Source organism: Coprinopsis cinerea (genome assembly GCF_000182895.1).
Source record: "Coprinopsis cinerea okayama7#130 chromosome 9 map unlocalized cont3.9, whole genome shotgun sequence".
In the NCBI taxonomy this organism is placed as follows: Eukaryota; Fungi; Basidiomycota; class Agaricomycetes; order Agaricales; family Psathyrellaceae; genus Coprinopsis; species Coprinopsis cinerea.
In genome coordinates this window covers 1,644,425-1,670,568 of record NW_003307536.1, presented here as the reverse complement: position 1 = coordinate 1,670,568, position 26,144 = coordinate 1,644,425, and the positions used below count along the sequence as shown (strand labels likewise).

The window sequence follows — 26,144 nt, the reverse complement described above, 5'->3', positions numbered from 1 at the left end:
AAAGCAAGAAGATGCGCGAGTTCTATCAGCGGATAAGGCAGGCCAACCGACGTCACGACAGGCTCCAGTTTCTCAGTATACAGTGCATTTCCGAACCCTTTCCCTGACAACCTGTCGTTTCCTCATCGAATGTGGACTCTCCAGGACTTTCCTTACATCTTGGAGCTGATCGAGAATGGAAGTTGGAACACTGATCTCGAATTCTACTGTTCGCCACATTGACACAACCCTTTGGTCCATCTCTGGTTTCGAATTGCTGGAATGTTTACCAGGCACACTCTTCTCAGTGGCTCGGCTAGCAATTCAATAGGCAAGGGCTCCTCCACCAGTGGGCTGTGATGCCTGTCCTCATTCACATCACCAAGACTTGTAGTGGATTTCTCAAGGATGTCACTTCAATGCTGGCTTGGTCCTGGCTGTCAAACGTGGAACAGTGCCCGACGGCATCTTCCTCGACGAGGCTCAGTGGCGTTTGTACGTCGCTCGGTTCCCTCCACGTGGATCAAATGTGGGCGGTCGCGCTCGAACCCCGACAACACGTTGAGGATGTTCCTACCATTTGTAGCAAGTGTCTGCTGAGTATACTAGCTGGACCCCAGCCTGTACCACACCAATACTAGCGCCGATAGCACCCTGGTGATTGACGGTGCGTAGAATATCAAGATTTTAAAGCAGTCTGTCTGCATCTAATCGCCCGCAGCACAGTAGATTGCACCAGAGTTGCCTGGCGCAGGCGAAAACAGCTCTAGACCCTCCTTGGTCTTTAACCCAGCGTACTTGATCCTTTCTGTCTGAAGTGAGTGTCAGATGGTTTACATGGCACCGATTGTTAACGTACCAGCTTGCATACTGCTGGCGCTTTCCTATAGTTCAAACGGCCGCCGCTGGGTAGACGGTGTACGTAAAGGAAGACCTTGTGTCTGAAGCTGATATTCAAGATGTTCTCAGCGATCTCGACGTGAGGATTGCAGCATGGTCCCAGGACGCGGATGCAAAAAGGTGTATCTTATCGTGTTGCCCATTTCGACTCTTCTCTCGACAGGTTCGTCGAAAGTTCTGTCAACTAAGTTCAGCAATCTCATTGACCAAGTACCTCCCGTAATCGACTTCGACATTCTTCAGCGATCTACGAATCGGTATAATTATTTGAACTCATACCAGGCACAGCTTTCGCGCGTTGACGCCGAACCGAGACCAAACGGTGCCCAAGTAACGAGAAGTTACGACGGTGTTCCTTGGTGTGGATTCAATTCTACTATATCACTCATGCCGACGCCTTCGGGTACCGGGACCAGATGTGCGGGTACTTTTCCAAAAGCAACCAATTGTCGTTTTCTGTCTTCGGGTTGATCCCTCCTTTGGGTTGCGGACTTTCTGAAAAAGGGAACTTTGGTAACTGCCGTGGGTTTGTTTGTCTCCAGGCGTGGGCCCTCCCAACATCATGTCATTCTCACAGCAGATTCTGTTCTCGTGGTCACTTTCAATTCATTCGTAATGATCTCGCTAACCGAGTAGCAGGGTAATTTCTCGGGCTTACGCGGGTCACTGAAGATTACTTCTGGCAGCCTTCCAGAGCTCAGGAAGATGCACCGGTAAAGAGAAGGCAAGTCTAACATACATTTCGATTGTATACTCAGCGATAGCCTAGTGACTGTGGATTGATTCAATATTAGACAACGAAACTTCACGCATTCAAACCAGTTGACAGGTAGCTCAACACTTGCCGCCATTGCCGCTCTTTTCCCGAGCGTCTGGGCGTTCCGGATGATCAGGATAATGAATGATTCGACGCCGCTGCCACAACATTCCAGGTCCCAACTTCAGGATTACGGATCTGGGGATGATCTAGTGGACGGGTTATGTCGGTGAGCTCATGGTCGTGAGAGAGCCCTCTCAATTCGTGGTAATAACTCAAATTTTTGGTAACGTATGTATGGGACCCAGGAACTTCGAACGAGATTGCTTTTGGAAGTGGAGCCACAGAATTTCCCCGCACGAAGACTTCTTAAGGAACCGATACTCCACAAAATTAAACAGAGCCATCCCCTCATTTCCCTCCAGTGCTCTCACTCGAGCAACCCCAAACTACCACCATGGCTGAAGTCACAGACGAAGCAGCTCTCGCTGCATTGAACCAACAATACCAGATATACTATCTGGCTGCATGTTGGACAGAGGTATGTTCAAGCTGTCTGACCTTGAGATGTTGAATGCTGGATAGAACTTCAGGGCATAGTCTATGGGATTTACCTAACACTCTTTGTGTGGACTGTGCGGATCATGACCCAGAAGCGGGCCCTGGACCAGACCGCGTCTCGCATTTTCCTAGTAGGCGTCCTGGTGATGTTCGTTCTCATCACAATACACGTCGGTGCGTTCTCTCTTCTGTACACTGTGACCTGACCAGCTTGGCTCACGAGTTCCCCTTTCCAGGGAGTGTTGGTTATAAATTGATTCGAGCCTACGCTCTCTTCGTTGGTACTCCTCCTGGCCTCCCAGTTGTCTACTTCCAAGACTTCATCAAATGGGACAACTACATTCACCCCGTTATTCTGGCGCTGCTTACATGGCTGGGAGATTACTTGGTGGTAAGTCTCTTGCAATTCGCCTACATCGCAAAGCTGTGATGATGACGCCCGCCAGATTTATCGTTGCTTCTTGATCTGGAGACGAAACTGGTGGATTATCTCTGTCCCTTCTTTCTTCCTCCTCGTTAGTGTTGGTAGGTAATCTTCCTGTTCCTAGGGACCACGCTAACTCTGAGCTACAGGTACCACGTCGGTGAACTTGCACTGGTTCAGGAACCCGGAGAGCATACCCTTCGAGACCATGACGCACTTCTTGAACGTCATCTTCCCAGTCAATCTCATCCAAAACGTCTTGACCACCGGCCTCATTGCCTTCAAAATCTGGAAGCAGTACCGAGACACCAGATCCGCTGGTCTGCTGCTCACGTCCACCAGTGAATTGCTCACCATTATCCGAATCATCGTCGAGAGCGCTTTGATCTACACTATTGAGACGTTTGCCATGATCATCCTCTACTACAAGAATCATCCTGGTTTGGTGATCGTTCAGCACATGCTCAACCCCAGCATCGGTGAGTTCTTCAATCAGAATACCTCGCCTAAACTGACACATCTTCTCCAGGCATTGTCTTCTGCCTCATCGCCATTCGAACGCACGTCGTCAAATCAGAGTCTGTTGTCCGGAATGCATACCCCTCCAACTCGATGATGCCTTCTTGGATGTCGATGAGCGGTAACGAGCACCAGCACCAAAGCCGACGGGGACCCATGCCGATCATCACCACCGTCACGGAACATCACCACCTCGACACTATGACTCCCACCAAAATTGACCACGAGTCCGGCGAGTCATACAGCCCCGGCTCGGGGGATCGAAAGATCTACCTTCAAGAAGCCAAAGGATCGCCTTCCTAATTGCTATCGGTCGCATACGACCCACCTTGTAGCTTTATTGGATTCTTTATTGGGACTACAGTGCGAGCTGCGTAAGTTAATGACCCGGATGATCCCCACTTTTGTATCCATAGCCTTATTTGATTGTTGTTGTTTCCGGTACCGCGTTGTTGTGCCATTTTTCTGTAGTAATTCCTTGCTTCTTCACTAGGAAGAAAAAAACCAATATACCACACACTCGTTTGATCTCCGAATATTATCGCATTTGGGGTGCTAGCTAATGAGGGCGTGGATCTCTTATACGCTGTACACTGGTATTACACGACGTCCATGACATTTCGATGCGTATCACGAGTCAATTTATCCACTTAGAAGCGGTCTCTTCCTCCACCGAACTGCGTGTCATTGGTGTGCGGACCTGGATCACAAGATCATCAGCGAACCATCCAACGCGAAATTGATCCTATACCCCACATACCATGCCCCATCGGAGCAGTGGCACGTTCTCGATGCCTCTGTGCTTCTCTCTCCAACCTTTCCGCCTCTGCCAATTCCGCTCCTTGCATCTTCACCAAATCAGCTTCCCTACATGGAAGGTATAACGTTAAATTGGTACTCAAAATGGAGGGAAAAGGGGGATAATGTGGATGTCGATGACCACGTACCGTTGCTTTTCAAGGCCTTTGGCCTGCATGGATTGGCTGTTGAAAGCCGTACCAATGGCCTCCTCGACTTTGCCTGTCATGCGTTGGCCGGCGCCCCCGCCCCCGCTCCCGGTAGTTGGCCCAGCTGCACCACTTGCTCTGCCTCCGGAGTGGTGGGCCGCAGGGGGGACGCCGGGGATATTAGCGTTTCCAGGACCGGACCCTGCGGTACCGGTGTAGTTGGCACGATTGGCATTATCATTGTATCCGAAGTTCTACCAAAGTTTAGAAGAGTCAATGGTCATCTTCGAAACTGGAAGGCGGGCGCTCACTTGACCGGTGTAGTTGGTATCACCTACCGCTTGGTGACCGGGCTGGGCGTGACCGGTTCCTCCGTGACGGGGAGGAAGAGGAGGTTGGTTCGCACTGTTGTGGGTGGTGGCTGGGTCAGTGAACCCCTGGTCACGTCGGAGATCTGTTCGACGAGGGGCTTCCTGTATAAGGCATTAGATCGTAGGTCGTGGTGCAAGTAGGCAACAAGACCGACCTCTTTGTGCTTGCTAGATCCGAAGAGAGGCATGTTGTATGAGTGTGAATGTTACTGTGGGTATGCGTTAAAGTTGCTATTGTCTTCTGGTGTAGATTCCTGTCGACTTATATACTGGAGGATGAAGTGGGTGATGGAGTCGTTGACGCGTTTCGCGCCACTTGCACTGATTCCAAGGAACGGAGTGGCCATGGAGTAGGTCCTATGGTGAAATTGGTCGCGTCATAGGAAGGCATTTTTGGCACGGCAGAGCTCTGCTCAGCGCGCGCCCCACGAGTGACGCCCCAACCCAAGGTAAGCCCTGCTCTTGGCCTTGTTGGCATCAGGACCCGTAATTTGATGCGTCGGACTGTGATGGCGGATGCGGAGCCGACGGGATTGCCTAATTAGGAATCTTCCCGCTTTGCGGGGCTGGTCTGAGAACTGAGAGGAGGAACCGAGAACAAAGAAACAAGGAGTGGTTTCAGCCAGTAAGTCCGTTATCTTGAACACAGGAAGCACCTAAGAGTAAGTTATACTCACCGTCGCCCTTGACGACTTTGTCCTCCCACCCAACGCTTCCTCGACCTCAAGAATGTGGACATTGAAGAAGCTATCCTTCCTGGCATTCGCAACCTTCATGGTGTCCGTTCACGGACAGGTCCTTCGAATGGCAAATGAGTGTACGCCTGCTGGAGGGTACACGCTGTGTCAGAATATCTTAGCAGGTGAGCCAGACGCGTTGATTTTGCGGGACTATGGCAGGGTTAACACGATACAGACGGTGGAGACCAGATGTCAACTGCTATTAGATCTTCACCAGCATCCGTTTCGTGGTCTTCCGAGTTCAACTGGAACTCAAGGGATTTCAACACTGCAAAGAGCTGTGAGTAAGGTGAATGACACCTCCGCGGTATTGAGTTGCTCACCAGGCCAACTCTGACAGTTCCAAATGTCGAGTCTCACGCAGCGAGAGGCATTTCAGTATGTATTCCTTCTTCTTTTCACAATACACGAACTGACGAGCTTCGCGATAGCTCCACAGTCTACCCACGGTTGCAGCTGCCTGGAACTGGAACTACAGAACAAGGTCGGAAACATTGAAATCTGTCGTTGCGTAAGTTGTCGTCTGCCGCGCATTTCAGACCGTGGAAGCTCAGAAGTCGCTAGCTTTGACATTTGGATTGGAGCCGGTTCAGCGAGAGGAGCAGGGTCATCGCACCAAGTGTGAGTACTGCAATTGGTCGCCACGGACACGAACACAACAAGTTGACATCTTTCAGACAAATTTGGTTATCTAAAGTGGGAGGGTGAGTGAGATGTGCGACAATTGAAGGAACGAAGCTGACCCGTTTCTCAGAGCATGGCCTACCGGATCCCAAGCAGGGATTGCACCTTGCATCGCGGGTTACGATTGGGAGGTTTGGCGTGGCCGGAATGGCTCAACCGAGGTGGTCACCTTCACCAACCTCGAGAACGCGGACATCACAAACTTCACAGGGGATATGGGTGAATTCTTCGGTGAGGATGTTTTACCTCTACCGCGGGTGCACCATTCGCTGACCTGCTAGTGACGGTTAGATTACCTTGTCCTTGAAGCAGGTGTACCGGAGAGCAACGTACGTTGTGCTGACTCTTCGCATGGTCCTGGAGGTCGCTGATGATATTCGCAGTACATCCAGAGCATTCAGGCTGGGAATACCGTCTTCAATGGCAGAGGAAATTTCCAAACTTCTCTGTACACCCTTTGGGTCGAGTACCCTCAGCGGTAACCGCCTTCTTCCAGTTATAGATGTCTCTATAGCTTAACTATTAGACTCATATTGCCAACGTACAGATGCCCTAGCAGAGTGTTCAGTGCGAGATGATTTTTAGCGGCAGCTTGACGCTCGTCGAAGACTAGGGCTGGTGACTGTATCGATACTGGTATTGTGTTGGGACGGCAGGTAAGGAGTAGAGTCAATTGTTATAGCATTGAAGCCTCGAGTTGCATCTGAACCGACGAGCAAATTGAGGTCGTCGTTCGAGACAGCGAGCTCGACGCAAGCGCTGGTGACCGGCCCTGTCCGATTACGGAATGATGGCGTGCATCAGCCTCGGGACCAAACAAAGGAATTTCGTTGGCCAGCTTGGCCGCTAGACGTAGCGCGCGAACTTCCTCCGCTCATTGACGTTGGTCGTGCTCGCTGTCTTCCACGATGAGCACAGCCCTTCGTTCAACTCAAGCCGCCAACGACGTCCTTAAATTCCTTCGAAAGGAGTCCCGAGACCTCGCCGAACACATTCGACGATTCGGTCCTCTTCCGTCCACCAGCAAGGAAGGCGTCCAGCACCTCCCAAACCCTTTTATTCCGCGATTAAACCCTAAGACCAAGCGATGGGCAGACCCTAAATACTCTCTCCGTCGACAGGCCGAGCTCGTGAAGAAGGCCAAGGCGGCTGGTCTTCTCCACATGCTTCCTCCAGGCCCGAAGACTCCTCTCCTCGACCCGGCAAACCCAACTGTGCAAAAGTACAACCCAAACTTTGCTGCTGTCGCTGCGGAAGCGTTCCAGAAGCAGTCCACAGAAGAGAAGAAGTGGCGACAACCTGTTCTCCCGGCTGTACGAGCGGACCCAAGCTGGACGTCACATCCGGAAACTCCGGAGACGAACGAGCTGCAGCCGGTGCATTGGGAGGGTAAGGTCGACTTGCACATGAAGCCTGGTGCCGATATTGGTATCAAGCTTTATGCTGGCAAGAAGAGGATGTTCAAGGGCCATGCCTACGAGCGTCTCAAAGTCAAGCGGGAGGCCCGTACCCAGCTCGCCCTTGCGACCATGGACAAGAGGATCGCTGCCTACAAAAACGTACGGTCTTCTTTGACTCTGACACCCTTTCCCGCTCACCGTGTTTCGATAGTACTACAAGAAGAGGCGTCCCAACCCTCTCAAGCCGCCGAAGAGCACGACCAAGATGCCCAAGCTACCATTCTAATTTACTCCTCTACTATATACGCCTTAATATCATCCTCTTTGCGACATCTTGGGTTTGCGACATCTCAGATACCGCGGCCACCACACCATGCATGCTCCAAGACCATGAGGGCGCGTTACGTCGACCGGGTTTTGTTCTAGGACAACTGCGAGCGCGGACGAGGGTCGACTGTTTCTCCCGCGCTACTGATTCGCTCACCTTCCATTTACTCTGTACATATGACTGACCATCGACAATTCTTCGCGTCCAGGTCCTCAGGTTTTCGGTTCTTGAGGCTAGGTCATTCTGCGTTTTGACGTACATTGTTTTGCGGCGTGGAGAGCACTGGATAAAGCAGATTCGCCCTTCGCGGGGCAAGAAAAGTGACCTCAGTTGAGGTGCTAATCCAGGGTCTGGATGATCAGGGTTAGGCTCAAACTCTGCGATCTCCTTCACCAACTTGGCCAACTCGAGATCCAAAAACTTCGGCACCAGCGCAGCACCCAAGTCAGCTCCCTCGCAAGCCCCGCCGCACTCTCAAGTACCATCACCCATCTACCTCCTGTTCCCGGCCCACTTGACGTTCTTGTTGAGGTGGAGACCCTTCTTAGCAAGGACGTCAAGACGAACTTGTTGGCGGCGACGCGGTGCCCGTCGAGATCCCGGTTTGGGTGACGATGAGGGACCTGGTGCAGATGGCGAAGAGGGCATCGAGCTCGGATTCTGAGAGCTCGAGGTCGGGGATGGTCCCTGGAATGGGGAGGTCGTCGAGACGGGGCCAGGTGTCGACGGTGGTGCCGGGGAGTTGGAGAGGAGGCATTACTCATTCGTGCGGGTTCATCACACCGAATACACGGGGAATGCCCCCCCGACTCGGACGGAGTGCGGGCGCTTACTAAGGGGGGAACTCCTCGCCCGACAGGTATCCCATTGAATGTGTACACAAAAGGTGAGCTACCTAGTGCAATAATCTACCTGTGAGCTTTCCGAACTCGAGGTCCACCTGCCTTGCCCCATGGTTATCAAGAACGCAATTAACGATTAAATCCCCGTTATCCAAGCGGCCGTTGTTCCCCACAAGATTTGTCACCCTAAACGGCGGGGTGGGGAAGTACTTGTAGTGGCAAAGGACTCTGCCTCCTCCAGCACCTCTGAAGTCCAACTCGGAGACACGGGCCACAGAAACATTGGACATGATGAACTGCTGGTCCGCTTCTTTGTGGATTGGTAGGAGGTACCCTGACTTTCTTTCCGCCTCTGAGAATAGCTCGTAGAGGGCGACAGCTTCGGGGATTCGGGTGCTACTCGAGCGTGCTTTTGCCAGCAGGTATGCGACTTTGTGCAGTGGGAGGGTAGAGAGGTCGTGAACGGAAATGGGGTTGGACCGGAGGACAGTGACACAGTTATGGGGGTAAAGTTTCAATTCTCCTGCCCATTCACCACGTAGAGAGCCGACATTTTGGAGTCCTACCAGACTATCTGGACTCCCTCGCTCGGAGTAGACGGCCTTCAATCGTATCGATCAGATAACAATTCCAGGATTCTCAGATTTTAAGATAACATACCTTCATCAACCAAGCAGTAATTACATCTCCGCTTGTCGGTCGGACGTCGGTCGCATCCTCCTCTTCCAAAGCCTTTCGAGCCTCTGCGGCCAGCTTGGTGTGTACGGAAAATGGGATAACGACGTTGTAATCCCCGACGCCGTTTCGTAAGTTGTACCAAAAGTTTCGGAGGAGGTAAGCAATGAAGTTCGCAGTTCCCCCAACAGAGAGGTTCGGGTATGAGAACCGTTCTCCGACCTCCTTTGCCTTCGCCGCCTCGCGTTCCATCAATTTCTCGCAGGGATTCTCGTTCAGCCCTGGTGACGGTAGTGGGGGCACCTCCCACTCCTTTCCAGAGAATTCGGCCTCGAGAGCGTGCATGACCATCGCGAAGCCAATACCGTCGAACACCCCATGGGAGTAGGTGACCCCCAGGCATGTGTATTGCTCTCCGGGATAGTCAAAAGAGGTCAGATGCCAGTGGGTAATGGGAGCTGTCTTCTTTGCGTAGGCTTTCATGTTTGCTAAGGAAAGGCTATTCTTCGGTTTGAAGAGGTGAATCGGAGGGAATTTGGTGAAGGAGGCGAGTGGGAGGGTTATGTAACGGGATAGGGGAGTTGAGGAGACGGTGGAAGTTAAGACGTAGGCGTTGTAGCCAGCTGGAAGAGGTCCGAGGGGGATACGAAGTTGGAATCTCTACTAGAGGGATTAGGTGTCCGAGTCTTCTCAGTAGGTTTAACCTGGACTGACCATTCTTCTGACAACCTCAACCCGTGCGGCCAGCAGTGGCCATTTTTCAACGATCCTGTCCAGGGCGGCTTTTACTTTGTCGACATCAAGAAGGCCTTCAATGATCCATGCCTTTGTCAGGCTCTCCTGCGATAGGTTGTCGCACAGGGTGAGGGGATAAAGAGCAAAGGTGTCAGAGGCGGAAGGTGTTTCGGCGGGCAGTAACATTTAGGTGGAGGCTCTAAACTAGATGCTACGAGACCCTGGTCTTCTTGAAGTACCAGATGGCTACCTCCGAGGACTTCGTTCAGAAGAAGGACAGCAGATGGCGTCCCAACGGCATTGAGGCCCATCATCACGATCCGCATCTTCATAGACAGGCCAGAATACAGCAATATGACAGTCAAAAATACATAGCAATAGGCTTCGAGACCGTCCAGCTTCAAAAGAGGTGGCTGACCCTTTTAAGCGCCCATTCCAGAAATATTTGGCTCTGCTTGTTTCCTTACGTAACCCTCCATATAAAAGGCTCGGCTGACCCTCAAATCGCTTCTTCAACCCTCTCTCTTCGCGACGACCACTCGTTTGGTTCTCCAGTCCGTGAAACGGTTATTCACACGGCTCCCTGTTTAACGCTACCAAGCGGACAGGAGCTCCCCACCCCCTTTCCTTCCGGGCAGAACCCTGCAGCGGTGAGCAGGTCCCGGGGGATTGGCCAACGACCCACCTCGCCTCCATCCCGCTATGAAACGCTGGGGCTCCATCTCCTTCGTGGACGGGGCTCCGGATAGGGGAGAAATTTGGGCAAGGGTGGTGGAGGCGCGTCGAGGAGGACCCACCCGCTCTTTTGAGCACAATTTTTTGCACCCTTTTACCTGTTCGCAGGTGTCTTGCGGTAGTAGGATGACAAGTTGCACAGTGTGAGTGTCGATGTCATCCATATACATGTGCTATTCTGTGATGTTTGCCACAGACCGCTCGCCAGTGAGGATCTGATTGTATTTTCTGCTTTGAACTTCTTGGTCTGGGTGTCATGATATAAGGGGTGCCTTTCGTGTCCTCACTCCACTGTCACTATTTTCTTCTGCGACAACAGTGTGGTATTCCTTCGGAATTGTCTGAATCACGATCCTTCCAGTGACCATGTATATTGGCTAAGTTGGGTTTCTAATGAATACAATCTGATGATGATTATAGCTACAATTTTCAAGGTGGCAAAAGTGAAAGGTACCCAGAGGTTATGAGAGTATAATTGTCCATATGTCCGAAAAAGACGAGACGTGTACTGTTCTGCGGCATTTCAAGGGACGACGACATTCGTCCTCGAAGGGGAGGGCCGCGTATTGGATGCCCATGGGGTCGCAAACGTGGCCTGGATGGTCGTCAACCCGTTAGCGTAGCACGACCACTGACGTCCTCAGCGGAGGCTGCCAGCGCCTATGAAAGGAGGACGTGGAGGTCTATGATGGCTATCCACGTTCCTCCAGGACGTAAAGAAGACGCAAATCTACCGCATCCAGATCACGAAATCCACCCCGATCCGTCCGCATACCGCCCATGGCCATGTCCTGCCAGCCTCACCCGCTCGCCCTCCCAGCCTTCCCTCTCCCACATCTCCTTCATCATTTCCCGCTCACAAGTACTCTCGCTGAGCTCAATATCGCCAGAATTCGATGACTCGCCCATTGTGTCCGGGATGATGGTCGTGAAGATGTTGTGAGTTCCGTAAACATCTATGGATCGTCGACGCGCCGTTCGTTGTTGTTCCGCAAAATGGTGACGGTACTTGAGGATTTGGAGGATGACGCGACTGCTGAAAATTGAGTGGAAGACGTGCTGAGGCCTAAGGTTTATGGGTTGGCTGGGGCTGAGTGATGGGTGGGGAAGTTAGGGCTTACATTCGGAAGGTTTGCTTATAGACGTAAGGCTTGAGGGGGTCAGGGATAGTCAGTTGTCAAGGCCTGAAGATGAGCGCATGGAAGACGAACCAGCTTGGGCAAAAGATGCACTACGATGTTGATAAGAGTGAACACTAGATAGGTGGATAGGTGTTAGACGACAGCCTCCAGACTGAAAGGCGTCATACGAACAGAGAATACAAATGCAGTAGAAAATTCCTGTCAAGGGCGTGGATTTAGCTGGTATGCACAGCCAGGCCAGAGATTTCGACGTACCGTTTTTATACAGTTGTGAAAGCCATGACCTTTGATTGCGTCGGACTAAATACGGGCCATTAGACTGACACATCTCTGTTTGTGAGATCCATACGCACGGTGCTGAATTGCTTTGACGACAGTGAGACCAATGATGACTGTGGAAAGAACTCCGTTAGAGCTGCGATCGAAGTAAAAGGCGGTCACACTCACTGAGTTCGGCGATGAACAACGTGATGTAAACGTAGAGCGAGACGTTCACGCCTTCTATGATGAGGCAGCCAGGGATGAAGCTGGGCGTCGGAGCGACTGCGACAGAGAGCAGAAAGTCAGAAAGAAATCGCGTTTCGATGATGGAGAGCCACGTACAGGACATATGTGACAGCTGCTTCCATGTGAAGAAAAACGTTGTCGCCATCGTTCCCTGGTACCATATATTAGATTCAGGCCTTCTTTCAGAGTGCGCTGGGAGCCCATGCGTACCAGTAGAAGAAGCAGTAGCGTTGTGACGATCGTGATTTGGTTTCTCCACAGGGCGCACGTCCGGAGAACGATGATCACTGTTCAGGCTGGTAAGTTTCAAAGGTGACGATCCCTTTGAGGATGCCTCTTACACTGAGAGAAGAACGAAGAGATCGCTATGGACCCTGTATGATGCGAGTCAGCTTTCAGTGTTTGATCTGGGACGGGAAAGCTAACCTACAGATAACAAACTGCACTAATGTGTTACATTGCTGGTTGGAGGGTTAGAAGGAAGCGAAGGTGAATCGCGAGAGGAGAGCTTACTGAGCTCGTCATATGATTTGAGTTTACTAGAACGATCGTCAGAGTGTGCGAGTTGACTGGAACTGCATCACTTACTGTATACGAATAGGATTGTGTTCACAAAGGGAGCATATCGATTAATATAGAATAGTGGGAGTCCAAAGGACCAAGGGCACGTCCAGACGTAGTTAACCTGGTGTCGCCTGTTGTGTTAATTGCACGCGCCTTCATTGCCACGCGAGATATCACCCACCTCTTGATCGAAAGTACATAAATAGTCAAACGACTGTCGTGAACAACCATTGAGTACCGGATAACCTCGAGGGTGTGAAGCGGCGCTGTACGCACCAAAACGGTCAAGCATCCTGCGAGGATGTAGCCCTCGATGGGTACATCCGCGTTATAGCCTTCCAACAGATGGCCATGCTTTCTCAAGAAAGCCAAAAACTCTGCCAAAAGCTGCGCATCAGACTTTGACAGAGTGATCATTGCCCGCAGGAGAGGAGGGCAGCCAACATAGGATCCCTTCGAGCTTGAGGAGGGGTGAAGTGATGTGGCTGGCTGGCTGGAGGGGAGGGGAACCAGGGGTCTGAGAAAGAAAAAACCTGTCGTCGATAATTGTCGGTTACTATATACAAGGGGAGGGCGCGCCGTGCCCTGGTGTGGGTGTTCAATCGTCAGTTCTGATCTCGGCCGGAATCTGTGCCACAGGTCGCGGACAGAATTACAGTTAGACTAAAATAGCCGCGGCGTGGATTGATAGAAGTGAAGTGGAACCTGTTGCGGGTGATCTCTGTAGTTGAGTTGTCGGGTTTGGCAGCTGGCTATGCGGTTTGTACCCGACTTTGAGGGTTTCCTTGAAGCCTGGGGGGTGGAATGAATCGTAGGACACCTTACTTTCGGGCAGCGTAGCCTACATTGACCGCTGATGGTGGTTTACCGGACGGAAATGACAAGCGCCGGAGGCAGATGTGGCTCTTGGCTGCCGCTTTAGCACCCTCAAGAGCATTGCCCGTTCCATTGTGCACACACTGAGACCAGGGAACCGAGGTACTCAGAAGAGCATGATCATGCCTTCTCGAGGGTCGAATCGCGCTGGGAATGCCTCGAGGATAGCCAATTGGAACGCTAAAAGCCAAGAAGGTGAGATCCAAGCTGACCGAGAATACACCGACTGATAAGAGTCTCACCAATCCCACTCCAAGGTGCCAGTAAGCGGTGGTTTTGAGTTTGAGAAAGCTCACGGGTGTGTGATGGTCTCCAAGAGAGGAACACTCTCCGCTCGAGAGAAGATCGTAAAGCTGGTTCTTGTGGCTTTAGAAGCGAACGTTATGCATGTCAGAACAAGCGAGAACCTCGTCAACCATGACGCTGAGATGCCTGCATCCAGCAGAGGCAAGGTCTGTGGGAATCTTAGCCTCGACACGGCGCGGCTGCGGCGATTGAATTTGATGGATGCCGCAACAAACCCAAACCCTCTTTCTTCTCCTTCGTCTACGGTCTAGGGCATTGAGCAGTGCCATCAGCCTATTGTACGAAACCAAAAATCAAGTATGGACTCTAAATACCAACAGAACAATGAATTACTGAATGTTAAAAGGAAATATCGACCCCGGATCGATCCCTCGGCTGATACTTACCTCGGAACATTGCCTCGTGCATAGCACATGCCAATCCTTTCTACAGACGGGTCGAAGACGGCCTTGACCTTTCTACTACCACCTCAACCCTACCCTTACTGATAGTAAGTATCTGGGTCCTTTTCATTCTGAAAGTACACTAAGGCTATGTCAAGGGAAATTGTCAGCCTTGGCGCTTCCTATCAAGAACCAGAGCCTCAAATTCGGGAGCGCCAATACACCAAATAATAGAGCGTTCGTCCAGTCTGAATGAGGGCCAGGAAGATACAGCTCTCGTAGAGCAAACAAGAGCGACACCCATACAGCCATTCGAAGATTCCCATGAACTTATAAAAGTCATGGATGATGTCGCAATGTCTGCTGGTCTCGCAAACTAAGGCTGGACGCGGGTGCAGGTCGTACACAGGTACCCGTGACCCGACCCGCCAAGAAACCCATGGGTATGTGACCCGTGGGTCCAGGTAACCCGTGGCCAAAATACCCGCAAGGGTGCAGGTATAGCTTTTAGCCTCACAGGTACCTGTGGGTGGGTACCTGCCAGCCTGTTGGTGACCATGTCCACTGTAATAATGCTTCAAAACCGCTCAGAAATGAACCTAATCTCTGTATATCATATTAGACAATGAATTCACTTATTAATTAAGGTCCATGGCCATGGATAATGGAGGGAATTCACTTCTAACTGATCCATTTTTAGCAGGTACCTACAGGTTTACCTTTGGGTACCTGTAGGACCTGTGCCCAACAGGTACCCATGGGTAGGACCCGCAGGTAACAGGTACCTGTTCGGAAATACCTGTGAGGGTGCAGGTATGGATTTTGGGGGCATGGGTACCTGTGTCAAGGGTGCGGGTACCCGTACAGGTGCACCCGCGTCCAGCCTTATTAGTGAAAAGCAGGGGTACGGCAGACCCTGCAGGTTTCGGGTAGGGGTAAGGGCGGGTCCGGGTCCGGGTACACATTTTCGTAGTATCGTACCCGCGATCTCTAAAACAAGCCCTTACACGTCCAAATCAGCCATGAAATGGCCGAGTTATGCTTGATTTAAGTAAATTGAGCATAACTCGCCCATTTCTGGGCCGTTTTGGACGAAATAAAGTTCAAACCCTGCGGAAAACCCGCAGGATTGCGGGTAGGGTTTTGGCAGGGTCCGGGTCCGGGTCCTGGCTTTCAGACCCGGGGTTTACCCGTGGTGAACACTAAGCCTTATCGCAAACCCAAACGAGGCAGAGCGGGCTAGTGGAGAAGACCAAAAAACCGGACAGCTTGAAGCTCCTGGACAGCCTCTTCCGACTCAGACCAGTGATGTCGATGCAGAGCCGCCATCCTCAATTGCACCACTGCGCGTTATCGACAACCAGACACCAGAAGCCCAAAGAGATCAGGTCGTCAGAAGATCGAAGGAAGAGAGAAGAAAGGCCAGAACCTTACTATGCGCCCAACACGGCGATCATAGGCCAGATGTGTTACCTTCCCCCGAATTTACCTTATGTTCCTACACGGACGACAAGGAGCTCGAACAGATTCACATCCCTCTCCAGGTCAAATACACCAGCTCGAAACGAGTCCTCAAGGATGTGTTGGTGGATAAGCCGTGCTCGGCATTCCAGGACCTCGATGGACTGCTGCGGCAGTTAAACAGAACCCTAGGGACAACATACACCCTCGACGAGTTGGAAATATCAGAGAACGCGTGCGGTCTTCGCGATATCCTCCAGTATTGTATCGACAACTCATATGACTTTGGAACTGCATATGGTCTCTTGAGACCACGATGGTATCGCGACAAATTTGCCAATATGGTGAAATTATTCAACAGCCTGGAGGCGAGCGACAAGGAGATGAGGGCTTCTTCGATTGACCGTGTTAAAGGTCAGATTATTGGTGTTCACCTCCCTCCTCGTCGGGTCTGGGATCTTGTCAGCAACCGGGTGATCCCTCAATGAATTGTAGGGATGAAGGATCCGTGGGCGATATCGCACAGCTGGATGGAGACCGAGTTGCAGCAGAGTGTCTACACGCCCGTTAATGGATGGGAATGGCCTGTGCCGATTCCCCGGGATACCACTCTTGCACGCATCCGCATTGAGCTTCTCAACCTGGGAGCTGAATACGTATGGTTGGATGTGTTGTGTTTCCGCCAAAAGAAGGAGGGTGACCCAGAGAAGGAGGCTCTCCGGGTGGAGGAATGGAGATTAGATGTACCAACAATTGGAAACGTTTATCACCAAGGCGCGGTCATTGTGCATTACTTCAGCGGGTTAGGAAGGCCTTTTCAAGTAGGCGACCTCGACAGCAACAGACATTGGCTTAATCGGGCCTGGACGCTGCAAGAAATCAGCATGAATAGCGTCAAAGGTGGAATCGCATCCTATTCAGAGGGCGTTGCCAATCCCAAAGTGGACGAAAACGGAGAATATATCGATCCGGATGTTGGTCGGTTCTACATTGCCTATAACAAGCTCTACGTTATCGCACAAGAAGTGGAGAATGTCTTTCCGGTACTCTCCGCAATGCGTAGATGTGCAGCAATGAACGAGTTGGATAAGATAACAGGGCTGGCGTACCTCCTTCGATGCAAGCCTCTGCCACAGTACGACGTCACCCTAACCCCGAATCAAGCTTTCTCCAAGCTTCTTGAAGTGACCAATGAGCGCTACCGTGGGGACCTCTTCTTCCGCTTTCCATATCCAGGGACAGATGCAGATAGTGGTAGGAAGTGGGCACCATCATGGGATCAAGTCCTGGCGGCTTCCGAATCAGGCCTTCCCGAAACAAAGGGCTTGTACCTGTTCGAACCTATCAGGTTCGAACCAGATTCCTGCTACTACCCTGTAGTAGTAGGTTTTCAATAGAGTTGCCGCAGGGTCTTGGCGCTCAGTTCTCCCACGAAAATGCAAGCTGGGACCTTTCAAAGGTTTCGACGTTTTGTTGCAGAATCCGAGCCTCAGCCCAGCGCGACGGACAAAAGAAGCCTTCGGCCTTGGGTACAAATGAAGTTGTCCTGTTCGTTACTGATTGAGGGTTTGGTGCATGTGTTGAGCTGATATTGGGAACTGCAGAGGTGAGTGTCGCTCGTGGCCACCTTATCGGCTGCTCTAACTTTTCCAGGAAAATACAACCTTCTACTCGAGTGATCACCTTTATCCAGCCCCCAGTCGATAGCAAGCGCGTTCACCGTCTTCCTCTGCCCGTTTTTGCGGTTATTCAACACCATTCTGGGCTCTCTCATGGATGGCCTGCACCGGTTGAGAAACTTATAAGTTATCGCAGCGTTTCGGACACGAAAGGTGAACATTGCACCATTCAATGAAGAGGTAGGGTAGACTCTCGAGTCTCTACAGCAACTAGAAGTTGGGGGAAGGTGTACTAGTTGGTTGAACAAACAATTTCAAAAATGCGGTGAATCGTCTGTTCCTCAAGCACTTCCTCGGTACGTTTACCTTCCCGTGTTCGCAAATAACCACTGACGTGTCCCTTTAGACGACGTGGTTCCAACAGCGACCACTACTAGCCTGACCACAATCTCTCGTACCGCCGACCATCCACCCTTCGGCCCATCGGCTGCCTCTTCCTCCTCAAACGCATCTAGCTTTGCGCTGTGTCTCACAGTCTCCCTGCCCCTGAACAGAACGAGGTCGTAGTTGTTACAACACATAGCTCCTCCTCACAACTCAAACGCGCACTCTTTTCTCCCAAATGTCGTCTCAGCTCGAATAGGTGGGCGTCCCGCTGGTTTCTGTACCGGTCGTTCTCTCTTCAAAAGTCCTATCCGGCATTTGTGACCTTTTCAGGTAGCTATCTTGCCGCTTCGCTTGCGTCGGTCTACCGTGACAGTGGTCTACTCCCACAGGTCCATTCACGACTTTGGTAAATCGAACCTCATTTCGCATTCCGCCCGTTGATACACTACCTGCATACATCTATTGGCATAAGACGCCCTTGATGTACATCCTGTCTAGCGGCAACCATGTACGATGTCGTTTTCGTGTTCATCCTGCCTTTTGCGTGTGCGTATGGCCTGCATTCGGTTGTGCGCCTCCCAAAGGTTGGGTCGTACTTATCCGCGGTCGATTGCTTGCTTCCGTTGATGATTTGGAGACCATTTACTCAGGACAGATGCTGGTCCTCACTCGTAGGCCTGCTCGTGTCCCGACCTCAACAATGATATTCATCCCTGGCTGTCTTCTCTGGACGAGGACGGCTTTAGTAGCGCCCACGACGTGTCGCCCTCACATGCCATTGTCTCTGACCTCTGGCTCATCAAGCATTTTGACAGTGAACCGCCAGGTTTTTGATGAGATATCGACTCCAAGGATGGCTTGGAGCATCTTTATCTCTGCTCGGATGACGGTCCCCTATCGAGGTGTTCGCCTTTATACTGCTGGAACCGTCGCTGAAGACTTAGACCCTCGTCTTGGAGATCCAATACCACAGGCGGCGTTGTTTGCGACGATTGTCACGAGGATTCAGACTGCGGCCTGGGCGTCCCTTGTCTTGTGTAGCTTGCCGATTTCCGTGGATCGAGACTGACGGAGGTCATGCAGTTGAACAGGCAGTGCGCTTTTAGGCGCGGTGAATGGGAACGGGAAGTTGTTAGCTGGCTGATGAAGAATCCGTGATTCTCGAGGGTCGAACATCTGACCACTGGTGAGATGTCGAGGAACTGCTGATTCTATGTTTCTATGCCCCTCTGCTTTCGTTACACGGCGCTCTATCGATATCTTTACCATGACTGCGACCGCATGCCTTCGTGCACATGACAAGTCCGCTGTAGTCTGTCGCCCTTTGTTGGAGTCTGTCTGCGACTATGTCGTCTGGATCCCAACAAGTTCGCCTCAACATGCCATCGCGTACCGATCGTGGTTCGGACGCGGAATTTGCGGTCATGGTGCTGAAGGGGTCGGGAAGTGCTTTGTGCAAAGCGACTATGAATGTTCACGGAGCGTTGGGTGCGTAGTTTTAACACTTGATGCACAGACTCACCGTTGATGATATTTCCAGCAAACCTCGAGATTATAGATAGGTATTAGGGATGGACGAGCTGTGTATTCTCTTGCCTAAAGTGTGAACTAATTATAACAGCGCAGTTTCGTTCGAGATTGTTTCCTGAAACAGTGAAAGGAATGTAATTGAATGTGGCGGCATAGGGCTACTGAGATTGGTTGTTCTGACAGGTGCTTTGTGTAGATACAAGAGGAGATCATCATCATTGACCACCAGAGTCTCCCTTCGCCTCACATCGAGCAGCTGCACCATCCTCCGCCGATTATCTCCAAACCTCCAAAGATTTGTCCTGAAAGATGAATTGGCATGACATGCCAGTCAGAAATTGTTTGGACTTCGAGTCTTCGACGTTTTAGGTTCTGGGACGGTTCTGGGACGAACGCGCAAGAACGGACGCAATTTTCGGAATTTGACCTACGTAGTGCGATGAACAGAGTGTCAAGTTGCTTGTGTGATGAAGAGGTTTGTGCGTAAGAGGCAGTGGGTATGTATCAGCGGAGTTCGGTAGTAGCAGGCTCTGCGGCGAAGCGCGCTCTTTTAGTTATAAAGGGTACTTATATCATGGCCCAATCATGGCCTATGCGCAGAGGGGGTCTCCACCCCAGGGCACGCAGTTTGAAGTGCCTTGAGGTCACGTGAAGGCAAGTAGAGGACTTCTTTGTATGGGGCGCAATAGGGCTACAAGCGATACTGCTCTAGGGCAGTTTCTCTATAGTCCTAATGCAGTTAGGGTGTCTCGTGAGGCAGTATGGGAGGTAGGGTGGGCTCGAGTGCGCTCGAGTGCTCATGCATCGCTCATACTGCTTGAGTTCACCAGCGGGCCGAGCCGATAACGTCTGGATGCCGCGGCTTATGTTCAAAGGTGCCGAGTGCGCAGTACGCAGGGTGCACAACATACCGGAACATACCCTCCCCTCCCCTCCCTCCCTCCCTGACCTCCGTTCTGAGCTCCGTATGATGACTATGGACAAGGCTACCTACAATATATTACTGCGTCACACATACACCAGCGTGACGCGATGCCCCCGTTGTCGCCTTGTGCAGAACAGTCACTTCTGACGTTGATGGCATCACAGTTCTCACTATCACCTACCTCTTCAGCCTCCTACGATATGTTTTCCAACGACACGTCTTATGTTTTCCATGAAACACAAACCCATATGTTTATCAGACAAAAAACAAAAAATGAAATGAAAATTGAAAAAAATCAAAGAAACAAGAAGAAAAGCCGTTTGCTCAGCATTACTTATTCAGTAAAAGAGTGATGTTGTGTACATCTAGTAGCAATGGGGTAGGAGCTTGGAATCGGATATAGTTATTAGTTCTATCATATACCTGCTCCGCCTGGTCTCTCCCCGTCTCCCATCCTATCAGATGAATTTCTAACACAGGGCGTGCCCTCTCAGTCCTCATTTGGATTCATTTTCCCAGACATTCTAACCTTACGACTTGCGCCTGACATAAAACTCCAAGAAAGCAAGAAGGTTTATTTCAAGAGTAGGCATATCATCGTACATGGGTAGAGGTAGATAACGCAGAGTCTAACTCAAATCGGTACAAATACGAGGGCTCGGATGGTCGTTATCAGGAAACATCAAGGAGCGGAGAACGCAATGTCCAAGAATAACTGGAAACGCCGCGAAAGACGTTTGATGCCAGAATAGTACAAAAAGGGGGAGAGCAGAAGGTACGAGGAAGAAAGAAGGTACCTGAAGGTAGCAGAACACCAAGGAGCGTCCGAACGCCCCATCGTCTCCCTCATCGACTGGTCTCGTCATTTACTACTACTAGCGGCCTTGCACCCCCGATGGGGGGTGTTGCCCATGGGGTCGAGTGCTCATATAGGTGGTCTCGGATTGTCGACTGTAGCCGGAATTAAACTGGTCGTAGCATTGCGGGTTGTACGGAGCGGGCTGGTGGCCAAATTCGGACTGGTAGGAAGGCGGGTAGTTGTTTGGTGTGTAGGAAGGAGGATATCGAGTGTCCACGTATTCTTGCATTGTCGGGCGTTGAGTTGACGCGGCATTAGCTGGTGCTTGCGTCCCATTGTAGTGCCATTGTGCATCGGAATATGTATCCTGAGGGGGGGGATACGGCTGCGAACCATCCCAGTGCTGCCCGTATGACGCTTGGAGCCAGGCCTCCTGGTTTCTCTGCTGCTGCTGAGGTGGACCCCAATCGGAGTAAACGTGAGGCGGCGGCTGGGGTAGACTTAACTGACCGTTCTGGTTAGGAAGGGAGTAAGCAGCTTGATGTGGATGACGGTGGTGATGAGGCACGCGAACCGGATGATGAGAATGCTGCGATACTTGGGAAAGATGAGAGGGATGAGGTAAAGGAGGAGGACCAGGAGGTAGCTGCCCCTGAGACACGGTGGTGGTTCCTTTGAAGGGCCTACCCTCCCCCGATTCTGGGAAGGAAGCCGACGATCCCCATGGTCCTGAAGGAAAGCTATTTGAACTGTTGAGGTCACGGGGTGGATGAGAGGGAAGTGGAGGGGCGTCGCTAGCCCCGGTGCGCGATCCTTGAGGGCTACTGTCGTCTTGAGAGGGTGGAACAGGGGGCAACACCTGGACAGCTGGGGCCACATTGGTGCCACCCCGAGGTTTCTTGGCATTGGTCTCTCCTTCTGGTCTTCCCTCGGCTGGACGCTTCGGAGGAGCGCAGGGTACAGACGTGACAGCGCAGGGGCGCAGCCCGTCCGCCAGCGTTGATGGAGACGGAGTCACGATGGGGGACGGCTTGGGGCCCGTCGATGGCGCGGTGAGAGTCGTTTTCAGGGCCAGAGACGATTGCGTCTGGGGTGCGATCTGTGCGGGTCCCATCCCACCCATCCCTGCCCGGCCTTCCTCTGCTTGTACGAGGACTTGGTCCTCGTCGTCCTGCTCGTCCACATCTGATCCATCTGAAACGTGATCCTTGCGCGTTGTGGCCTTGACTACGCCGCCGACACTTGCTTCGTAGTCATCGTCGTCGGAGTCGGATGCTGAACTTTCGTCGTCAGAGGTGCTGACGAACAGGTTGGACTTGTACCGGCGTCCACCATTTCGAGTAGTGCGTCGAGGAAGGTCGATGCCTGATTCGGTGTCCTCAGAGTCCGTGGACTCAACCGATGAGGATGAGCCGTCCGCTGCATCCCCTCCGCCGCCGACTTGCTTTCGCTTTGCAGGCATCTTCGCGGTGTGTTTTGAGCTCGAGGCGGCTTTAGAGGCACCTTTTTGTTTAGTGTTTGACTTCTTCTTGGCTGGGGCTTTATCGGACTTGGCCCGCTTGGTACCCTTTCTCGCCGCCGCTTTCTCTTTGGGGACTTCAGAAGAGGTTGGAGGTTTCCCTTTGGCTGGTTTGGGCTTCGCGGTCGCAGAAGCCGCGGCGACAGACGTCTTGGGTGTGGTGATGGCAGTGCGAGGGGGGCCTATGTAGTCGTCGCTATCCAAGGAACAGGGACCAAGCTGATCGACTGAGCCGTCAAGAAAAACTCTTGTACCTCGAGCGGCAGGGCGAGAGGCAATCCTGGGCGGACGAAAGACGATAACGGGCAGCACCGAGGTGCGTATATCTGTTTAATGAGTCAGTACATTGCCACCAGGATCAGTACACATTGGACGCACCGGCACTGTTGGATTTCACTGGCTTCAGTCCCCGACCATGGCGTACATCGTTAGCCAGGAACCTGGAGCACTCCGCGCCAGCCTCTCGGATGCCCTTCCCCGTCTGGTCCGTATTAACCGGCACTTTAGCGCGTGGATTCCATTTCGTCAAGGTGAGACCTCGTTTGGCAAGGTATGTCGGCAACCTCCTCCAATGTAGAACCTTCCATGGCTTCTCGCGTGCGAATTCAGGCAGCTTACCTAGTGAAACATGAAAGCATAACGGTGAGCAATCGATCGCATGAATTGTTGGTCGACACTTACAGATCTCCGACGATAGATGGTCCTTGATAACGGCGTGCAATTCCTTAGAACCCATCTGAGCGAAGACCTCGTCACTGATAGATTTGGAGGAGGTATCGACGTCGTCGTCGTCGTCCTCCTCCTCCTCCTCGGTCTTCCTCTTCGAAGGCTTCCCCGGTTTTCCACCTTTTCCGGTGGCTGCGACCCCTTTTGAACTTGCTATTCCACCCATCCCACTCTGCTCTCCCTCCGGGTTAAATGTATCATCAGGCTTCTTGAGCTCATCATCGAAGAGGGTGAATGGTTTCTTCTTCTCGAGGGCATCACTAGAGGTCGCGTCAGCTGACAGTAAACCCGCAAAAAACAGATTCAACTGTACCTTGCATGCACTTGGAGTCTGATGCCAAGGTTGCTGGGGGTCGTTCTCAGCCTATCCTCCACAAATCCCTGGGCACCCGCTGTTTCGTAGACGTAGACAAGGTTCTTATCGGAATGGTGCGATCCTGACAGGATGAGAACTGCTTCGAACTCGTGAAGGCGTGAGGCGTTATCCATGAGGTTACAGAGAGATGCTTTGGTGGATTCGAAGTTGATTTTCCGGGTTTGCAAAGTCACTGTTTCCCGCTCTTTGCATTCCAATTCAGCCACCTCGAGCTGGAGGATTTCCTTCCAGAGTTCTTCCTGATGGTGCAGCCGGTAGACTGAGTAGCATTCGGACCCTGCAGAAGGTTTCAGAAAACACCCAATGCGTAGAAGAGACGAACTTACTGGTGGGTTCCTTTTCGAGCCCCGTCTTCTCTTTTTCAGTTAGGGTGGCACGGTGTTCGAGGGCCCTATTGATTTCCCTCTGTTTCTTGTCCGGATTCCCCCAGAGTTGACCATAAAGATTGTAGTGGTTGACGCCGTTACCACCTCTCGGTTTGGTCGTGAGCATCCTGAACCTCTGGGTCCAAACATTCTTCACTCTGTTCACCGGATACCCCAGCTCAGCGGCGAGCGAAGCGAATTGTTCCTCGATGCGGTCGAAACCCTGTTGCATGATGCGAGCCTGGTTCCCAGTAGGCCGCCCCATCGTCCCCGGCATCGACTGGCGCAGAGCTTGGTTTTGGCCGTCAAGAGCTGTCAAATCTTGTCCTGGAGGTGATATCGCATGCGGTCGCTGCCCCTCATGTTCCATATCCATCTGGTTATCCCATGCTACTGCCTGCTCATTCCAACCCTCCATTTGTGCCTCATTCTCGAAAGTCTCGCCGCCCAACTCCCCGTCCAACTGCTGCGTCCGTTTCTCGTCACGTTCCTCCTCGTTCCTGTCATGTAGGTCACCCTCACCAGGGCCAAGGTCTTCATGTATAGGTGTCAACGTCAGGCGGGAGGTTCCAGCGAGCTGAGGATTGGTTGGGACCGTGGATCCTGCACCCTTCGTGGAATCGGGGGTTCGCGGTATTGATTTGAGTTTCGCAACCAGGTCCCGGTGATGGGCTGCGGACGCCTCGTCATCGCACCCCGCTGGAGGGACACTTGTTGCTCTATTTGTATTGTCCCCAAGGTGGGACTGTTCTGAGGGGAGCGGGACTGATCGTTGGCGATGGAAGGTAGGGACCTTCTTTTTCTGCAGCTGGGTCTGCACGAGGGGAGATGGTGTGGGGAATAGCGCATCTGAGAGTTGGGCTGTACTCCAGGCGGGGTTCTCCTTGCGGGGAGGGCTATGGACAGGGGCAAAAGAGTCGCCCTCCAAAACGGATGCCGGACCAGCGGAAGGAGGACGGGGTGGATGATTAACTTTTGGGAGGGGTCGGTACTGGGGAGGGGTCTGCAATCCATAGCTGCCCAAGTGCCCAGCCGACGAGAGGTGGTACGGCTTGGATGCTACATCGACCCTGGTGGAGGAGGTGCTGTGAGCCGGTGGAGGAAGGCAAATGCTGTCGTTTTCCTTTGTCACGTAGCCGTTAGGAGGGTTGTCTGCGGGGCGCGAGTATATCTGGGAGCGTTGGAAGATTGTTAGAGGCGGGGGAGGACCCAGCGAAGACCCCTGTGACGGCGGCAGCGAAGGTTCATGGTTGCCTACGGAGGTTCCGGAGGGCTGGTTGGATAGGTGGACATTGGTATGCGAGCTTCCGACGAGAGAGGCAACGATTTTGGTCGTCTTGGTTTGTGTAGGTCGTGAGCTCCGTTTCTTAGGAGCCTGCGGGACAGCATTGGAGGAGGAACTGAGGAAAACACCGTCGTTGACGGCTAATGGGCGTCTCGTAGCAGGTCGAGGAGCAGTCGGGGTCATGAGGAGGGTGTCCTCCTCCGATTCCGCATGACCTGATTCACGAGACTGATCCAGGCGCCTTGTTCTCGACTTTCGAACAGTTTCCGGAGATTTGGAGGTAAGGGTGATGTTTCGTCGTAGGGCGTAAGGGCCAGCGCCCCCAACTTGAGACCCTCGCAAGAAGGACGAGGTGTCCATGGCACTGTAAACGATTATAGTTAACCTAAACAACCATTCACTGTGAGTTACCCTCACCTGGCGGTTTCCTCGCTATCCTGCTTGTCCGCTTGAGACGGTGGGGAGGTGGCGCGAAGAATAGGCATTTGTGATGCTCGCTCGTGCGCGCTGGCTGGACCTCTGTTTTCTGGGTTAGCAACAATGCTATGCTAACCTTAAGATACTCACCTTTGGTCCTGGTCGTTCCAATACGCCATTGTCTTGCTGTAGCGATCCAAAAAAGAATGGAAAGCTCGATGTGACCACTGCCAACAGTTTCAACGAAGAGTCAGTTCAAACGGTTCAAACATGACGGGCAGAACTCGCCTGATTTCCTGATGCATCTGTAGAGTACGCAGATTCAAAGTGCTTGGAGGAGGGGTGCTGAGCAGCCTGCGA

The 26,144-nt window shown here is 52.2% G+C and overlaps 10 protein-coding genes across 10 annotated transcripts; 5 read left to right on the top strand and 5 right to left on the bottom strand.

Annotated features, from left to right (window-relative positions):
• Positions 1-2,093: 2,093 nt before the first annotated feature.
• On the top strand, positions 2,094-3,443 carry CC1G_03494 (hypothetical protein; the record flags this gene model as incomplete). The annotated part of the gene is made up of 6 exons (XM_001832428.1): positions 2,094-2,177; positions 2,230-2,371; positions 2,434-2,588; positions 2,644-2,722; positions 2,771-3,100; positions 3,151-3,443. The coding sequence occupies 6 exons, from the start codon at positions 2,094-2,096 to the stop codon at positions 3,441-3,443; spliced, it is 1,083 nt and encodes a 360-aa protein (XP_001832480.1).
• A 347-nt stretch (positions 3,444-3,790) lies between these two features.
• Positions 3,791-4,646, bottom strand: CC1G_03493 (hypothetical protein; the record flags this gene model as incomplete). Its single annotated transcript, XM_001832427.1, has 5 exons — positions 3,791-3,840; positions 3,901-4,007; positions 4,088-4,341; positions 4,399-4,560; positions 4,614-4,646. 5 exons carry the CDS (start codon positions 4,644-4,646, stop codon positions 3,791-3,793), a joined length of 606 nt encoding a protein of 201 aa, XP_001832479.1.
• Positions 4,647-5,187: 541 nt separating this feature from the next.
• On the top strand, positions 5,188-6,364 carry CC1G_15200 (hypothetical protein; the record flags this gene model as incomplete). Its single annotated transcript, XM_002910519.1, has 9 exons — positions 5,188-5,320; positions 5,374-5,478; positions 5,539-5,576; positions 5,630-5,709; positions 5,763-5,819; positions 5,876-5,902; positions 5,953-6,113; positions 6,174-6,211; positions 6,266-6,364. The coding sequence occupies 9 exons, from the start codon at positions 5,188-5,190 to the stop codon at positions 6,362-6,364; spliced, it is 738 nt and encodes a 245-aa protein (XP_002910565.1).
• Positions 6,365-6,790: 426 nt separating this feature from the next.
• Positions 6,791-7,568, top strand: CC1G_15199 (hypothetical protein; the record flags this gene model as incomplete). Its single annotated transcript, XM_002910518.1, has 2 exons — positions 6,791-7,441; positions 7,494-7,568. The coding sequence occupies 2 exons, from the start codon at positions 6,791-6,793 to the stop codon at positions 7,566-7,568; spliced, it is 726 nt and encodes a 241-aa protein (XP_002910564.1).
• Positions 7,569-8,094: 526 nt separating this feature from the next.
• On the bottom strand, positions 8,095-8,367 carry CC1G_03491 (hypothetical protein; the record flags this gene model as incomplete). The annotated part of the gene is made up of 2 exons (XM_001832425.2): positions 8,095-8,123; positions 8,178-8,367. 2 exons carry the CDS (start codon positions 8,365-8,367, stop codon positions 8,095-8,097), a joined length of 219 nt encoding a protein of 72 aa, XP_001832477.2.
• Positions 8,368-8,505: 138 nt separating this feature from the next.
• Positions 8,506-10,048, bottom strand: CC1G_03490 (hypothetical protein; the record flags this gene model as incomplete). Its single annotated transcript, XM_001832424.1, has 3 exons — positions 8,506-9,054; positions 9,113-9,787; positions 9,842-10,048. The coding sequence occupies 3 exons, from the start codon at positions 10,046-10,048 to the stop codon at positions 8,506-8,508; spliced, it is 1,431 nt and encodes a 476-aa protein (XP_001832476.1).
• Positions 10,049-11,341: 1,293 nt separating this feature from the next.
• On the bottom strand, positions 11,342-13,227 carry CC1G_03489 (hypothetical protein; the record flags this gene model as incomplete). Its single annotated transcript, XM_001832423.1, has 15 exons — positions 11,342-11,663; positions 11,719-11,747; positions 11,809-11,852; positions 11,911-11,937; positions 11,995-12,039; positions 12,093-12,131; positions 12,187-12,282; positions 12,343-12,397; positions 12,457-12,533; positions 12,588-12,620; positions 12,677-12,707; positions 12,760-12,785; positions 12,835-12,931; positions 12,992-13,024; positions 13,087-13,227. 15 exons carry the CDS (start codon positions 13,225-13,227, stop codon positions 11,342-11,344), a joined length of 1,095 nt encoding a protein of 364 aa, XP_001832475.1.
• A 2,456-nt stretch (positions 13,228-15,683) lies between these two features.
• Positions 15,684-17,233, top strand: CC1G_03488 (hypothetical protein; the record flags this gene model as incomplete). The annotated part of the gene is made up of 3 exons (XM_001832422.2): positions 15,684-15,869; positions 15,920-16,280; positions 16,332-17,233. The coding sequence occupies 3 exons, from the start codon at positions 15,684-15,686 to the stop codon at positions 17,231-17,233; spliced, it is 1,449 nt and encodes a 482-aa protein (XP_001832474.2).
• Positions 17,234-18,348: 1,115 nt separating this feature from the next.
• CC1G_15198 (hypothetical protein) lies at positions 18,349-18,911 on the top strand (the record flags this gene model as incomplete). Its single annotated transcript, XM_002910517.1, has 2 exons — positions 18,349-18,388; positions 18,658-18,911. 2 exons carry the CDS (start codon positions 18,349-18,351, stop codon positions 18,909-18,911), a joined length of 294 nt encoding a protein of 97 aa, XP_002910563.1.
• Positions 18,912-21,172: 2,261 nt separating this feature from the next.
• CC1G_03487 (hypothetical protein) lies at positions 21,173-25,963 on the bottom strand (the record flags this gene model as incomplete). The annotated part of the gene is made up of 7 exons (XM_001832421.2): positions 21,173-22,941; positions 22,994-23,233; positions 23,297-23,601; positions 23,655-23,994; positions 24,044-25,731; positions 25,785-25,886; positions 25,935-25,963. The coding sequence occupies 7 exons, from the start codon at positions 25,961-25,963 to the stop codon at positions 21,173-21,175; spliced, it is 4,473 nt and encodes a 1,490-aa protein (XP_001832473.2).
• Between the last annotated feature and the right edge of the window lie 181 nt (positions 25,964-26,144).